Source organism: Dipteris shenzhenensis, chromosome 27 (genome assembly GCF_047967505.1).
Source record: "Dipteris shenzhenensis isolate YYH24624 ecotype China chromosome 27, Dip_SZ_1.0, whole genome shotgun sequence".
Lineage (NCBI taxonomy): Eukaryota > Viridiplantae > Streptophyta > Polypodiopsida > Gleicheniales > Dipteridaceae > Dipteris > Dipteris shenzhenensis.
In genome coordinates this window covers 40,566,750-40,584,230 of record NC_141622.1, presented here as the reverse complement: position 1 = coordinate 40,584,230, position 17,481 = coordinate 40,566,750, and the positions used below count along the sequence as shown (strand labels likewise).

General features: G+C 44.6%; 1 protein-coding gene across 1 annotated transcript; it reads right to left on the bottom strand.

The window, feature by feature from the left end:
* Positions 1 to 5,224: 5,224 nt before the first annotated feature.
* LOC147884303 (1-phosphatidylinositol-3-phosphate 5-kinase FAB1B-like) lies at positions 5,225 to 17,347 on the bottom strand. Its single transcript, XM_087398410.1, has 12 exons — positions 16,337 to 17,347; positions 15,370 to 16,161; positions 15,067 to 15,220; positions 14,100 to 14,444; positions 13,377 to 13,944; positions 12,924 to 13,240; positions 8,980 to 9,308; positions 8,706 to 8,832; positions 8,420 to 8,578; positions 6,212 to 8,143; positions 5,838 to 6,104; positions 5,225 to 5,748 (listed from the first exon to the last, which is right to left on the bottom strand). Exons 1-12 carry the CDS (start codon positions 16,924 to 16,926, stop codon positions 5,440 to 5,442), a joined length of 5,889 nt encoding a protein of 1,962 aa, XP_087254536.1. The 5' UTR covers positions 16,927 to 17,347; the 3' UTR covers positions 5,225 to 5,439.
* Positions 17,348 to 17,481: the final 134 nt, after the last annotated feature.

Sequence of the window (17,481 nt, the reverse complement as noted above, 5' to 3'; positions counted from 1 at the left end):
CGCAATCCGGTTTTCCATGCTCGGACAAAACACATCGAAATTCAGTACCACTACACGCGAGAGAAGGTTCTTGACGGTATCATTTTGCTCCTCTTCAGCACCACTACCGACAACGTCGCCGACATTTTTACCAGATCTGTTTCCTCTCCCCTTCTCCAGCGTCATGCCAGCTCTCTGGGTCTTGTGCCACACCCTGGAGCTGAGAGGGGGTGTTGAGACTAACATCTCCAGGGCGCACACCAGCTCCCACGCAACAGGGCCGAAGCAGGGGGCCAGAGGGGGTAGACTGGCAGACCAGCCCCTGGCCGACCAGGTCCTGGCCGACCAGCCCCTGGCCGACCAGCCCCTGGTCAGCCCAGTTGGCTGACCGACCAGGCTGGTCGGTCTAGGCCAACTAGACCGACCCTCCTGGCCTTCCCTATATAAGGGCCCTCCCCCTTCCTCATTTTACTCACTCACTCTAGCAGCTCCTCAAGGCTCCAGTCATTGCCTGCTCCTGGCCGTCCCTACCTGAGCCCCTCAGCTGCCCTGTTGGCTGCCCACGCTCCCTCTGCAGATCCCTCCTCTTTCCCAGGCTCCTGCCTCCTCGCTCCAGGCTTCTTCAGTCTCCTTGTTCCCAGGTTTCTGCCTCTTCGCTCCAGGCTCCTTCAGCCTCCTCGTTCCCAGGCTCTTGCCTCCTCGGTTCAGGCTCCTCTAGCCTCCTCGCTCCCAGGCTCCTGCCTCCTCGCTTCAGGCTCCTCCAGCCTCCGTGCTCTCAAGCTGCAGCCTCCTTGTGCCCCTTTCCTCTGCTTCAGTTCAGCCCCTTCTGCAGCTCCTGTTTCTCATCCTGTTCGGGACACTTTGTATTTCAGTTGCTGCCCAGGTTTATGGGCTGAGTTACAGCAGATCTGTTTGTGGCACATCTTGTTGTCTCTAGTGTTCTCTGTGTGATTCTGTAGCTTCAGTTTGTTTGCATCTTCCGCTGCCACTTTTAATATCCTGAAGGTTTTATCCTTCTTTTGGACTAGTAAGACAGGAGAGCAAAAAGAAGAACTACTGGGTTGGATCAATCCCTTGTCTTGTTGAGATTGACTAACTCTATATGGGGGTCTATTTGGAGGTGAAGACCCTGGCACTATGTCAATTTTGTGATCCTCTGGTCTCTCAGGAGAGAGGTGACTAGGAAATTCCTGAGAGAAGCAACTAGAGAATTCCTGAAGGAAATCTAATCTTTCTTTTGTGAGAGAATCCGACTTTTCCTCACTTGGTTGCTTATCGCGTACAAACACTAGAAAAGAACATACTCCTTTCTTAAGCAAATTGGAAGATCGTGCATGACTTACCATAGGAATGGTGTTTCCTGAAACTCCCGCTGTAATGCTCACATCTCTACCCTTAGGTTGGACGGTTAAAATATTCTTCACATAATCGATTCGGGGGTTGACTTGCTTATGCCAGGGCATGCCGAGAATTACATCTAATCCTTGAAGTGGTGCCACCATGAAGGGTAGATGATCCAAGTACCCCTGGATGTGTACCCAAAGCTTGCCGATGATGGGGTACACCTTCTCTTCTTGGTTCTTGAAGGCTGCAGTTGCCTCCAAGGCTTCTCCTTTATCCTCTGGGGCTATCCCCAAGTTCTGTGCCATCTCATGAGAAATAAAGTTGTGAGTAGCTCCACTATCGAACAAAAACAAAGCGGATTGATCCTTTACCTGACCCCATGTTTTCAACAAACTATGGGTGTCGTTTATAGCTCCCTTTTCTGGAGGTGCTTTCACCTTGTTAACTACCAAAACTGCCTTTTTGGGGGCTGCTTCTTTGTTGCTGCTGTTTTTGGCAGCTTGAGGGCATTCATAGAAGTTGTGGCCTCGATCGCCACACTTGAAACACCGCCCTTCGGAGTAATACTTTTGCTTCTACTGTGGAGACAATGAGCTGAAAGTGCAGGCTGCTTTCTTCGAAGGAGGCTGGCTGGCTGACTTTTGCTCTTTTGGTGCATCCTTTGCTCTCTCCTTACCCTTTTGTTCCTTGCAAGAGGTTCCCTGGGACTTCCACTTGTTGCTGTTGCCGTTCCGCTTGTTGAAGAAAGACTGTTTCTTATGCACCTTCAAGGCAATGTTGATGGTGTCTTCGAGAGAAGTAGGAGTGGCAATGTCCACCTCATGCTGAACGATATACCGTAGGCCAGCAAAGAACTTTCTTTGCTGCTCTTTTTTATCCTTCCTACTGAATGCTTGAACTTTTAACAAAGTATCCCAAAAACGATCAACATACTCACTGACTTTCTCTTCTTGGCATTGGCGGAGGATGTCCCACTGCACCATTGTATCTCTCTTAAATTCCTTAGGCAGGAAGTGTCTCATCAAGTTCTTCTTGAAGCGCTTCCACCTATGGGCTTGCTGTCCAGTGTTGACCATAGTTGCCCACCAGAGTGAAGCACGGTCTTGCATGTGCAGGATGGCAAACCGGATCTTCGCCTTGTCTTGGTACTTGTCCCCCTCAAAGAAATACTCAAGGTCTCGGATCCAGGCCAGCAAGACCTCGGGCTTGTCCTCTCCCTTGTACTTGGTAAACTTGAAGAGCTTATCTCCAAGAGGTACCTTATGCTTTGCATACCTTCGTCTCCGTGGATGTCTCGAAGGAGATGGACTCCGATGACGCCGTCTACCTCGAGGAGGGGAAGAAGAGGATGATCTTCCCTCCTTGTTGGAGTTGGTGTTGTCCGCACGGCCTCTTTCTTGGGATTGGGGCCCTATGTCATGAGTTTCTGCTTGGTTGCTTTCCAGCACTTAAACCTGTTGAGCAATGTTTGACAAGAGAGCACTCAACTCATGCAGGTTAGGAGGAGGGTCAGGTCCATTGGCTGCCATGATGACAAGATGACTCAATGAAGGAGAGACTCAACAAGAGAAAGCACAGAGTACAGGACCACTGCCTAAGCTCTGATACCAATGTAAACTACTCGGTGCTTTCTATCAATTGAGGGAAGGATAATAAAGTTGCTGATGCGTTGTCACGCATTATGCATAATATGAGTTTCACGGTATTAACAACAGATTTTGCAGAGGCGTTTGAATGAAATGATTGCGAGTTGCCAAACACATATACTTGAACTTAAGAGTTTGCAATTAAGCTGGAATTAAGACTTATACAGCTTAAACACAAAGTGACATCATTGGAAATTGCAATATGATTGAGGGGCCAAGACGCCCCCCCCCCCCCCGCCCTATCCAAGCTCACTTTATTCTTGAAAATGGAGATACAAGACCAAGGTGCAATGCACCTTCCAAACTGATGAACTCAGTGAAAGCCTAGGACCTAGATACAAGCCTCAAGAGCATATGTACAAGGTAGACAACAAAAAGGAGGACTCCAAGCTCACGTTTCAACTCTTGGCTTTCCCAATCCACAAGGAAGAAGCTTGCAACAATCACCACTTACATCCAACATTAGAGGCAAGCACTAGTTTCTAGAAAGATAGTAGAAACAACATGAAATAGTGATGTAAATGAGATAAACTTGACAATACAAGCTCCCTTCGTGACTTGACCCTTTTGTAGATGAAGTCCTTGATGCCTCTGAAGCTACCTTGGGTGAGGGGAGTGTGGAAATGGGGCTCGAATGAGAACAGCTTAGAAAAACAGCCTGTAGGCTAGAGAGAGAAAGCCTTTATGGAGTGATAGCTGTAGAGAGAGAGTGCCAATGCTAATCCCAAGGGAGGGGATGTAAGAGAGGAGCCGCTGCTGTTCCAGAGGTGCACAGAAAGGCAGATTTCTGCAAGGGGAATGGGCTGGAACAGTAGAGAGAGAAATTCTGCAGTAGAGAGAGAAAGACTGCAGCAGGAGAGAGAAAAGGGCTGTGGCTGCTCCAGGCTAGGAGAAGGAGAGAGGATGCTGCTGCTGTTCCAAAAGAGCTGAGAGGGGGCAGATTTTTGGAGAGGAGGGGCTGAAACTGTAGAGAGAGAATGTGCTGTTGTAGAGAGAGAATGTGCTGTTGAGGTGAGAGAATGGCCTAGGGAGAAGCTGGCTGCACCCAAGGAGCTGGAGAGGTTCTGCTGCATCAACCAAAAGAAGGGAGAAGAAAAGTGACGAATTTTTCATGTGTGGAATGAAGGGAAGAGGCCTTCTTTTATAGGCTCAGCCCCCCCCCCTCGGCTTAGAGTGGAAGGTGGACACTTGTCCCAGATTTTTGGTGGGCTGCAGTCCCAAAGAGGACAGCCCACAACCTGCCCCAACTTTACCAGATTTGGGGCCAGACTCTTGGCCTGCATGCCCTGCCACTTGCCATGCATGCTGCCACATGTGTGGGACAGGTGGACTCAGCTCAGATTCCATGTGGCAGTCTGCCACGTGTCACTCCCAAAAACCCTAAAATTTCAAAGTTGTCAGAATTCAATTCTGATCGCACCCATGGGTTCCTAAGAGCTTGGACTATCTATTGACATACTCTAAGGTCATAATTGAGCCATACTGAGCTCATTTGTTCGTCCTCTTATCTTGTATCTCCATTACTCTTGGCATGCTGCCAGGCCCACACCCAAAGCTCAGGGAACATTCTCTTGAATGGTTCCTAGGTCAGTATGCAATCTGTGCATTTGATTGGTCCCATGTTTGGGTACTCAGGTGGGGTGTGGTTTCCAGATGTCCCTCTCAAAGAGAGGCCATCACTCTTGTGGGTCACTAATGCCCATAACCCCAAGCAAGGGGGTCCACCCTCAAATGCTAGACCTAGTCCCCATTGTCCGTAACTGAACTCCGTAACTGAACAGTAGGAAAACATTTCATTTCTTAATAAGCATACTATTGAAAAATAAAAAGAAATAGTACCAAGCAAGTGGATACATGTTGAAGCAGGATGACAGCAGTGGCCTTGAGAGCTTCTTTCATGAGAGAGTGGGACCATGGTCTATTCTCCTATATACCACCACATATGCCGGCCTTACCGCATAATTTTGTATGAGATTCTTACAGGATTTTATCCTGAAATTTAGTAGTTTGGTCATAGTTGGTAGAAAATCGCTTTCTTGTCCCCCCCCAAAAAAAAAAAAAACTGAGCTGAATAAGCACAAAGCATGTCTCAAGATACCAGTGGTTGACTTTACAATCATTCATGACAGAAAAATAAGACGCTTGATAGACTATCTTTCCAATCAGAGAAAAGGGTTGTCAATTCCTCAATGATGCTTGTCATACTAAGTACAACTACACAATAAACCTTATTCTTTATATAAGTTGCCCTAAACTGGAGAGCTACCAACTTTACAACATAAGGTAGAAAGTTAATATATGCAAAGCAAAAAATTAATTCCCATTTCATTAGGGGAATTTCAAGTGTACAAAAAGGGTTGGATCATATTACTGCCCTTTCGAATACCCCCTCCATAAAGTGGGTTGAATATGAAAGAATACACCATTTTTACACTAATATTATCCTCCAAGATTTCACCCAGAAGGACAACTAAAAATTTTCAACAGTAGCTGTATCAACATGAGAAGGGGCCGAGATTTCAGTGGGAGGTGACCATTGATCAGGAACCATCAAAAAATAATTCTTCATGGCTTTTCGAAAGCGCTTCTTGTATTGCTTTGGAGAGATGACTGTTGGAGCTGCATTCTTTGGACCCCCCAATATACCAGATGCCTTCACCCAAGTCTCAAGATGTTTGTCCCATGTGTATTGCCTCATGAAATCAATAATTCCAAGTACCAATTCTCTTTGCTCTTCATCCACTCCCACAAGCAATGAGTAGTCCATAACATCCACAGACTGCAGCCACCGACAACAAGACAATTTAATATAATGCTGTGACTCATCAAAAAACTGCATGAATAAGGGTTTAAGGAAGATATACTAACCGCAAGAAAAGATGTGTCATTCCAGACGGCTCTTTCTAATATACGCTTAGCTTTATTACCAATAAAAATAGGATTAGTCAACATCGACTCCAGAAGATTCTGATCTAGCAAGACCTTATTTTTCCCTGTTGCATCTGCATTATACCGTGATCGTACAGACCCTTTCAAGTCATAAAGCCGTGTTACATGCCGCCCATAAAGAAGATTTTCCATTGCCATTAAATCCATCCGCACTTCCTTGCCTCCTTTCCCTTGCTTTATTGTGACCTGTTTATTGATTTAACGAAGAAAGCTTAGAAATAAACAATACTTATCCGTTCATAGGGTAGCTTACAAAACAATACACTCAAGAAAAACTGGGAGAAAGAACTGGCCTGAAAGATGCCAAGAATTTTAGCCAAACAAGTAGGACTTCCAGATGTCAGAGCATTTGAAAGGTATTTGAAATACTCTGGAGCAAATCTGATGAAGGACTCAAGCTCTGTTTTAGTAACCTGTTTGATAACAAATCTATCATCTGCAGTTTTGGCAAAAAATACATTGCTTTTCCCTCCTTGTGCCCCCCACTTTTTACAACGGCACAAAGAGCGAATAAACTCCATCTGATTAGGACAACATTTCTTCCTCAAAGCATCAAATTGTTTTGCATAATAACAAGTCACCATGTATTTCACTTTTCCTTGAGACCCATCATCAGTAAATGAAACCTTGACATGCATGGCCTTGGAATATTGCAAAGGACCATTACTCCCTCCCTCTTTTGAGTTGGGGACTTCGTCAAAGTTATTGCTTTTGTCCCTGGCAATAGGTTCACTTTGTTCTAGCGGACCTTCAACAAACTGGAGTGGATGCGACACTGGAGCTTCTGCACTCGTGAAATCTGGATCTTTCTCCCTGTCTCTTTCCCTCTTCCACTCTTTTTCTTTGTCTCTCTCCTTGGACTTGTCTTTCTCAGAAGGCCTGTCTGACAAATGAGCTTGGTATTGATGAGACATAATTGCATATGCTATTATGCTGGTAGGCTCATCGTCATATACAGGGATCACCGTGTCGTCAATTCCAACCGGCAGGGAAATTCTAGCTTCTCCCCCTGGGAGGATCATTGTAGACGAATTGGAGAGCCATTGTGAATCGGTCCTCGGGGGTGAGCCTGCTGATAGATTTTGAGAACCCCTGCTATATGACCTATATAAACTTGAAAAAGGAGTTCCCACCCAACCTCCTATATCATCTGACGACTCACCACTTCTTGCAGGTGAAGTCGGAGTACTTGTCATAAGCACGTCAGTCCCTAAGCCACCTATTTCATGCAAAGAAACTGAGCCTCGTAAACCAGATTTTGAGGGCTGCTCTGCAGCAGCCTCAGAAGAAACCTCCGAAGCTACTGCACTAATGGCATTAGCAGACTCCCCAAAGATTGCTGCAGTGTCTAATCCAGACCCATGCAAGACAATTTCTTGTCCATTTGATGATATGTTCACTGCATGTGCTTCAATAGCATGGCCCTTTCCTGTCCAAGCTGCTTCAAAAGTATCAGACAAATCTGGCAAGATTGGGAACTGACCTTCTGAAAAAGTCCTCCGGGCAATCAGGTCATCTTCTAACACGGTAGAACGGAAGCTGGCTTTGACATCTATCTTACTCTCTTTTTCCTTCTCCTTTATACATGGCTTTTCGTTCTCTAACCCAACAGTGAAGGATGTCCCTATTCTAGGTATATCAATATCTTCCACTGGCTTATTTGATGAAAATAGAGCTCCATTTTCTGTCATATTGCAATCAATCAAAACCTTCTCCTTCATGTCATCACGATTGTCCTGTAAAACATAAGGAGGGCAAGCACCATCATAAGGTTTGCCATTATCCTCATTGCTGTTTGGTGGCAGATCATTTGCTATATCAACCTTTGATTCCAGATCACTTGATTGAACACCCCCGTTATACAGTGAACCACCTGCTTCACTTGAGACACTGTAAGTCTGACGTTGCATGGTGTTGGAGCGCTCAGAAGGATCGCATGAGGCATTGCTGCTTACCTCCTGACCTTCAAGGGGCCTAAACATTTTGTCAGGAAAATTCATATCCTTATTTCTAAGCACTGTGGATGAATCATCCAAGTTTGCAGAGACCGATATGGAAGCAGACTTCTGCAATTTGAGGATAGACAGGGACAGCAAATTATGAAATCGTTTTTTCCATGATGCTGAACAAGCAACCAAGTTCCGCCTTGCAGAATTTAGTAGTAGTATGTCAGCAAACAAATGACCTGGCTCTCTTTTCATAGGTGCCGCCTTCTGCAATATCTCCTGAAAGATATGAACCATATCACTCACAACATGCTTTTAGAATGTAAATTAAGAAACATCTAAGTGAGCAGGTAAATTTGGGAGCATGCCAAAACCCATGCATATAAAAGAAACAAGAAAAGGGAATTCTTTTAATTCTGACATAATTACCCGCCCCAACTCCATCGTGCAGAGCAGGAATGGCTACTATGACATGACATTTCTGATTACTTAGCTGGAAATTGACAAGTACAGTTATCGTACTTTTGTGATATTCTAAAAGTATACTTTTATTACCTCAAAGGCACTCTTATCACTCCGCAATAAAGTTTCGTATTCTCCTATACGCTTTCTAGCTTCTGGCGCATTCCCACTTCCATAGCTTGCTACCTTCTCATCAATCAGACGAAGTACATCAAAAGCCTCAGCAAAAATGAGCTCCCCTTTGTCTGTCACCTGTGCGTGCAACATTTACAACCAATCACAGAAGCTCGTAGCACACAACCATTAAGATGATAAGATGCTTATAGAAACAATAATTTTTTTGTCCTGGGTTAATTTGTCAAACTTCTGAAAGAAGTACCTCAAGGACTTCAGTCATCAGCCAGTCATATAACTCAGGATTATTGAACTCCAGCTTCGATGGGGGTAGATAAACTGAGTGCACATTGATCGGAGCATATCTAAAGCATGCTACCATACTCCCAAATCTGTCAAAACCAATACTCCCAAGTTCTGTTTCAAGTCAGTACTGTGCCAACCATAGGAGAAAAGGAAAAGAACTTCGACATTTGAAATAGTCTCAAATGCACGCCATTTTTGCTAAAAGATAGTCAAAGGGATCAGTCAACACATACCCATAGAATCTAAGGCAGTCTCTGTGCAAAGAGTGGCCACAAGCAGCCACTCTACTTGCAGCAGCATGATTGGAGAAACTGAGCTCCAAAAACTTTCCGAAAGAAAGACCCCAAGCTGCATCTGACATTATAACTCGACGAGTTGCAGGAGGAACATTATTCACACGGGGGCATTTCAGACATCGATGCCACATCCAGATCTTCCCATCCCTCTCTCCTGGCAAAACTTCTTTCTGGTGATGCACCGAGATAGTCAAGCTGCCTTGTCTATGCATGTAACAATGAATATGTGCATCTCTAGTCTCTTCACAGAATCCACATCCACTATTCTGCCACAAGAGGAATATGATCAATCCATCTTCTGCGCATAAAAATCTGCTTACACACTAAATGCATACAGACTAATATAAATTCTGATTTTCACAAAATAATCTGCAAGGTTCTAAGGCATTTTGAATTGCTGAACATGCCCTGGAAGAACATTGACTGGGAAGTGCAATTATTGCTAGAGTAGTAGGGTTTTATTTCCAAACAGACAAAGAGACAATGAACTCACAAAAGGCCTCTTATAAGTAACTAAATAAACAATATACATACAGATGTATACTGCATGTGTTGAGTCCCTATGCATGCATATGTGCCCATGTGTGCATGTATACATACACAGATGTATACTGCATGGCTTGAGTCTGTCTGCATGCATGTGTGCCCATGTGTGCATGTATCTGTGAGTGGCTTGCACAAACATGCTTGTGTGTATGCACAAGTGTGGGTGCACGTGTGCATGTGTCTGTGAGTGGGTGCATGTGTGCGTGCATGCACACACGCACACAGATGTGTGCATGCATGCATGTATATATATATCCTATCTTAAAATTTGAGAATAATTCAAAAATACAGAAAAGAGAAGAGGAAGAGAGAGAGGGAAAGGGGGGAGAGAGAGAGAGAGAGAGAGAGAGAGAGAGAGTACTTTTATCATCCACCAAAAGTTTTTAAAAGAAGCATGTGGGGCCGAAACATTGTTAAAAGATTCCTCCCAAAGTTGCTGTCTGGTGGGAGACTGCATATGCTATGTAGTGCACGTGGTGCTCTGCTATAGGTGGGGGGGAGATGAACACAAATTGAGAGAGAGAGAGAGAGAGGAGTACTTTCATCATCCACACAATTTTTTTAAGAACTATGTGAGGCCAAAACATTGTTATACAACTTGAAGAAGTCTGTGGGGCCAAAACAATGTGAAACAATTCCTCCCAAAACATTGTTAAACAATTCCTCCCGAAGTTGCTGTCTGGTGGGAGACTGCATATGCATGTAACACCATTGTACATGGTGCTCTGATATCGCCTTGCGGGGTGGGGGGCAGATGAACACAGATTGACACTCTCTCTATGGTTGATATTTCATAGGTAAATCTTCATGCCTTTTTTGGTCCCGTCTAAATTTGTTCGCTTTTAAGAACCTTCAATTGATGTTGTCCCCATATGTATATGTGGGCATTCCATAAAATCTGTTGCTCAGTTTCTACCCTGTTTATTTGTAGATTTGGCATGCATGTTCTTCCCAAGGGATACTATCATATATTTACCTGCTTCAAAACTGAGAAGCAGAGAAATTCCTTCATAAGACTAGTAATATATCCAATCCTATATTAATTTTTATGACAAATGAGCTAAAGAATAAAGGTAATATTCATGCTTTTTTGTCCCAGACCTCTACTTGCTATACGTCCCCACATGTGGGCATATACCATGATATCTGTTGCTCAGTTTCTACCCTGTTTATTAGTAGATTTAGCATGTACTTCATTCCCAAGGGATCTTATCATATATTTGCCTGGCTCACAACTGAGATACTGAGATATACCGTCATAAGGCTAGAATATATCCAATCATACAAATTAATTTTGCTGTGACATCAGCAAAAGAACAAAGGATCAAAGCTAGGCTCATGTTCTCATCAGTACTCTAATATAAGCTGCCATCCAAATTCAAAAAAATAATGCTTACTACACTATAAAATCCCAAACCAAATAACATAAGGAAGATAACAGAGAAGAAGAGAATAAGAAATGATGGCTGGAGAGAGAGAGAGAGAGAGAGAGAGAGATTTTCAAAACAAAAGACACACCAAACCCAATACATACATCTGTGCGATCCTGACCTCTTCAGTAAACAATCTACTTTTATAGTCTAGAAGAGAGAGAGAGAGAGAGAGAGAGAGAGAGAGAGTCTATCAACGTCGACTGGAGACCAAAAGGTCTATGGTGTTAGAAATGACCCAACAGAGGGTACGCATGGCGGAAGACTGATAGAATAGCGCAAGAGCTCACACAGTGTGGTGTGGGGTGTGGAATTACAAACTTCTTAACTTATGTGCATAAAATAGATGTGCAGACTCATCAATAGACAATGAACCAGCCAGATAGAGAAACCACCAAAATAATATATTTCCGTCCAAAGCTATGGACACAATACAAAAGAGATGGGGCAGTACCCCACAGAAAAATAGAGAAAGGGACTGCCACATGGACGGCATCATGGCTGTCATGTGGGCAGCACATCTAAAGAAGACCCGAGACAGGTGGCACAACTGTACAGAGCAGTACGGAGGGTGTTCAGACCCGAGACAGGTGGCATGCAACTGTACGGAACAGTACGGGGCTGGATGAGGCCTATTGGAGCAGCAAAAGAGGCTGTCATGAGGCAGGGACCTGCCTTTATATAGGCAGGGCCCTTGCCTTGATTGGAGGGCCAAGGCCCTAGAAGAGTGGGCCCAAAAGGCCCCGGGTTTTGAGCCCTTATAGGGCTGGAACAGCCACAGACTGGTCGGCCAGTTTGCTACAGGCTGGTCAGTTTTTGCCAGCCCCCTTGGGGCCTATAAAAGGAGGGCCTCCAGCCCTCATTATTCATCATCTGGAGCAGCCCTCTGACAGCAGACAGGAGCAGCAAGCAGGCTAGCCTTGGGCCTATCCATAGGAGGTGAAGGTGACCCTGAAGGAGCTGCAGACTGAGCTTGAGTGGCAGCCCACCTAGGCTGGTTTCTAGACAGCAAGGTGGAGAAGATCTTTGGACAGAAAGTCTACTTACGCTCAAGGTGGAGCACGCAGGCTCGAGTCTAGAGATAGCCAGCAGACAGGAGAAGTACCTTGTGTGGTAAGATCAGAGGACCACACCATTGGTGGGACTCTGGATCTAGGTCTCCCTCCCCCATGCTCTCCTCATATGGGGGCTTATAGATGGGGAGGTGACCATTCCAACATATGGGACAGCAAGAAACCCTCTAGTACATCTGCTTTAGGAAGGGCACATGGCAGCTCCCAAGGAGTGCAAAAGCATTAATTGGGGGAAAGTCTGACACTATGACCTAGAACTATTAATTGGGCTTGGAGCACTTGCATTCAAAAAATGAATATTCGAAAGCTGATATCCAAAAAATATAAAGACCAAGGTGTAAAAGCAAACTTTCTAGGAATAGCACCCTTATGAATAACTCCTATGATTGAATTACTGAGAATTTTAAAAAATGGAAGAAGCAAGAGAATCTGTAAGACTAAAAAACATTTGAAACTTTGAAAACCATTAAGGTTATAAAGCTAACACCAACCTCACATGATGAGCCAACAATATGCTCTATCCCTAAATTTCCTTGAAAAAAATAAGGTCTAATAAACCATGCCAAGGATTTCAAGGACCGGATAATGTTCTGAAGTCATTTCAATCATTTTTTCTGCAAAACTGGGTCGCATATTTTAATGACATGATGCATGTTGTGACAAGCACTACATGTTGAAAATAATTCCCCCTCTTGCCACTTTTCCTTTACCTACTTAGAGGACCTTGATAATAACAGCATGCTCATCTTTTCAAATATCTGTCATGTCATTACTTTGTTGACCTAAAGTCTGGTGTGAATCGAAGTCTATTAGTAAGATGAAAGAACTGTACCGGGTCAAAAACATTATCTCGTAGGAATCTCCCCAAAGGCTTATCAAAACTGCCATAGTACTTGATTCTAAAAACGTGGCCTCTTTCACAAACTGTTCCTTTGCGGAGACAGCTACTTGAAAAAGAAACAAGAATACTCTGATGGTCAGATGGTGATGGAGGAAATTCTTCATGATTGGCATCCTGGTCCTCTAAACCATTTTGAACTTCCACAGGAGCAATGAGCTGTGGACCCTGGACAATGCTTGTGTCAGAGTCCATCTTCAACAGTTTTTTGGCCATATGTGGTCCACATTTTGAAGAAGCCATGAGAGGACCTGTACGAGATATGTACACATCGACAGAGTTGGTATCCATGTTAGAACCTTTTCATCTATATGAAAAAAGATTGTTCCACGTGTAGGACAAGAAAAATCCCTAAGAGAGTATTTTATAAGAGAAAAACCAGTACACCTGAGAATGGAGATCCTGAGCCACGGGCTGTTGGAGCCGTAGAAGTTTCAGAAAGGCTCATATTCAGGTTGTTCATTATAAACTGCTTAGTGCCAAAATCCCTGGATGAAGCTTCCTGCATATCGACAGCCCGAGGACTTGCACCCGGGGAGTTGGTTCTCGACGAGACACATGAAGAGGTTACAGACCATGGAGCAGAAACAACTGCCCCAGACATTTTCATACCATCACCCCAGCTCGGGACATTGATGGATGGAAGCAGTGAGACAGGGAAACTATTCAATGAAGCAGCAGTACGAGTCTGTTGGGCTTGAGAGTCTGCTGTTGGTGTCTGCCCTTGTACAGGAAGCAAGAACCCTGGAACAATCGATATAGACCTGTCAGGTTTTGACTGCTTATCAGGCAAGGCAACACTTATTGGAGACTTGAATGGAAGTTCTGGTAACGTGGCACCCTCATCAACCAGGAACGACGTTTCCAAAGCTAACTGGTAAGCTGCAAAGACTGCATATTGGACAACGCGCTTAACCCTTTTCAATTCATCGCCATTCGCTCCTTTGAGCAAGACCTAACATCATTTCAATTTTAAAAATAAGGATTAGCACAGGATGAACCAAAGGCAGGATCAAAAAACTTGAAAATTACATATTTTGGTGACAATAAAATCTGAAAATCAACACAGTCAAGATCTTGGGGATTTCGGAATTCTGGACCATGCCCTACCGTGCAACCCAAGGGCCTAGGACAGCCCTCAAAAAACATGAGCGTCTTTGTGAGCTTCTTCCCTCCTTGGCCTGCACTTCCGAGTTCCTCCACATACTTTTCCACGTGGAATAGCTCACAATGTCCAGATTTTGATTTGATGAGGTGGTCTGGAGCAGGCACTATTTCTGCACCTGTACACCTTGCAACACGCTCCAAAAGTGGCCTTTTCACATTCAGCACAAGAGAGATTTCCTTGGCCAAAAGTCTTTCCTGTGCTTGTCTTGAAACAGTCTTCTCCACGAGTACAACATTAGGATGGTGGGCTTCTATTCTTGAAACTGTCATGCTAAGATGGTCTTTCTCCTACAAAAAACACCCGCAAAACAGACTGAATGACAAATACATTCTGTTGATGTGAAGCATGCATGTAAGCATTAGCAAACTTCCACTTCAGATATGCTACACCAACTATGCCCGACAGGTTCCATAGGCCATATGCAACTTCCAAATCTAGAAATCTAGCATCTAACATGTTAGGGTAAATAGACTGATACACATGTGAGCAGACCAAAAGAAATATGAGAGAGAGAGAGCGCGCATTACGAATGGTGTACATGTGTCATGTGGTATAATGTATCATAATTACAATGTACTGTCATTCATGTTTATGATATGAATTATAAACTGTAGACTTTAAACCCTAAAGTATTGGATATATGTATGTATTTATATTTAGATCTGGAGTTACACATTTCAAAGGTTTCTAGCAGAGAATTAGTACAAAGGCAATAGAATTTATACACTATACAACCAAGGGGATTAAGGTTCACGGTTTATCAAAAAAGAGATGAGCCTTGTATGGACACTCACGATTGAGAGGTGGTTTATTGCTAAATATACCATGATAAGATCAGAGAATAATATCATGAGCCTATCAAATTGCTCTAATGGAAATAAGCAAAAGTCAAACTATTGTCCTACTGACCTGCTGCAGAAGAGTGTCGAGGGAAGAAAGTTGATTAGATACACGTTGATATTCAAGCGCACCACCCAACAAGAGTAACCTTGGATTCTTGAATCGAAAGGTCATTCGCTTGTGTGCCACGTTTCTCTTGCACACTACTCCCTTCACGATACAACTGTAAAAGAAAATCATTCCATCACCTAAATCTCCAAGGGCAATCATGTCAAAGAATCGATGTATCAGACTGCAGGCAGCAAGCTGCCTCAAATCTTGAGCTTGATCACGTATTAACAGTACTCAAAAGATCTCTGCAAATTTCATTACCTCTCACTGCGCTGACCTGTTGCAACACATTTGACCTTCACATAGCCACCAGGATCCATGCCTCCGTCTTTACTGGTATCGGGCTTTACAAGACTCGCTGCCTGTAAAGCTAAAGCTGTTACAATTTCCAGCCAGCTGTCTTTCTCATTTTCCTCTGCTTCCATGCCTTCACCATCCAGAAGCTGTTGTACAAGAGCCCTGAAATGCCCATCTACAACAGCACGCATAGCCTTCCTTTGTTCATCTGAGGCTGCAGCTTTTTCACGGATTCTGTACTCGCTGCTGCTGAGGCTACCCCAACCGCTCTCTTCATCATCATCTTCATCATCAACCATACTCATCCCCGTCTCATCATCTTCATCCTCAGGAGGGGGTGGAACCCAGATCGATTCATTGTTCTCAACATCAACGGGCTCTTCTCCTGCTTCTGGTGTAGGTTCTGGTACCAAGGAAGGAGTGTAGAAATTGCTTTCATCCACGCTCTCCTCAGGACATTCATAGTCATCCGAGGACATTCCAGACCTTCTAAATAAGGTTCTTTCCACTGTTTCTCCACCTTCACCTTTTGATTGAGCATTGTCACTCTGCCGGCTGTCATCATCAGTGTCACGAGTTTTCAAGATAAAGCTCACTGAATCCTGACTGAAATCGTTAGAAGAACGTTTGACAGCATCATCAGTTAGCTCCATTTCTGCACAGCTGTCATCTTCCTCTTCCTCCGGTCCCTGTACCTCAAACAACCGTGTCTCATGGTATACACCTTTAGAGTCGTCATCTTCGTCATCATCACTCCTAGTGACAAAGAACCACCTCTTGAAATGTTACCCTATTAAGCATTCATCAAAAGAACATCACAGGAAGACTAAAGCAACTACTCATACATCTGCGAAAAGCCTAATTTTTCAACCTAGCACAACAAGGAACGCATCGAATCTGTTGCTATGATGAAAAAGTTGCGCCAGCACACCTGTTACTGCAGAAGTCATAGGGATTAGGAGAGAGCTCCCTTCCTCTCGGAGATAATGATCTAAGGCTCCTCCTTCCCGGGCGCGTCATCCTTCGTTGCTTCTTGTCAGCAGTGGGCTCGATCCTTTCCGTTGGGGGTGCTCGAAACCCGTAACCAGCAGGCATCTGCCCTGGATTGCTAGACGATGAAGAGGTAGAGCTTCCACTGGTGCTGCTGCTTGCAAGACTAAAACTGGACGAGGACGGAGTGAGCGTAGGGGTCGAGGATTTGGCAACGTTTTGATCATCCTCTTGCCTAAGTTTGAAACAGAAATTACAAGCTCGGACTCGCTCCCCTTCCTCACGAAGACCTGCACGCCCATCCACAGACAGTGTGTTCTGCGTGCACTTCCCACAAAAAACGCGGCCACAAATGCGACAATGATGGCGTCGATTGAACAGGTTGAATGGAGAGTCACATTCGTAGCAAACTCGGCAACTGTGATCTGGCATCCAAAAGTCCCGGGACATGGTAGATGTCTCACTCCTGAGAGAAAGCCATGAACGTAATTTGTCCACTAAATCGCAAAACACGTTTTCTGTAGCTTCCATCTACCGTGTCCTGATACTCGCATGCTGTGCTTTTTGATCCTGCAAGACCTGCCTCCAGCTGCAAGGGGATTACTTTTCGTCTAATCAATTCCAAAGTCCCAACTGCCGCTCACGAGCTTTGATTGATTACGCGCATACCGCTTGTATTACAAGCGTCCAATTATGCTGGTACAACTGCCTGTTCAGCCGCGATTGTAAAGGTAATATCCAAGAACTTGGCCCGAAAGCGACGCTTACAAGCGATCGTCAAAAAACTTCCGGAAAATCAAATGCCGTTTTGACTTTTCTCTGCGATGCAATCTGCGGTAGCAGCGGTACGATCTCACGGGCATCGGCGAATTCTGAAGAGCCTCGGGGTACGATGCTGGAAAGTAAGGCAGTACGGCGGGTTAGAAAGACTGTTGAGGTGTTTGGAAGCGGATGAAAGAGGTGCAGCGGATCAGGGAAAGAGCAACAAACCGGATAAGGGGGGGGAGGGAGGGAAGGAGAAAAAAGAGGTCAAATCAGGGGGGGGGGGGGGGGGAGGACGGCGGAAAAGCAAAAACACAGAGAAAG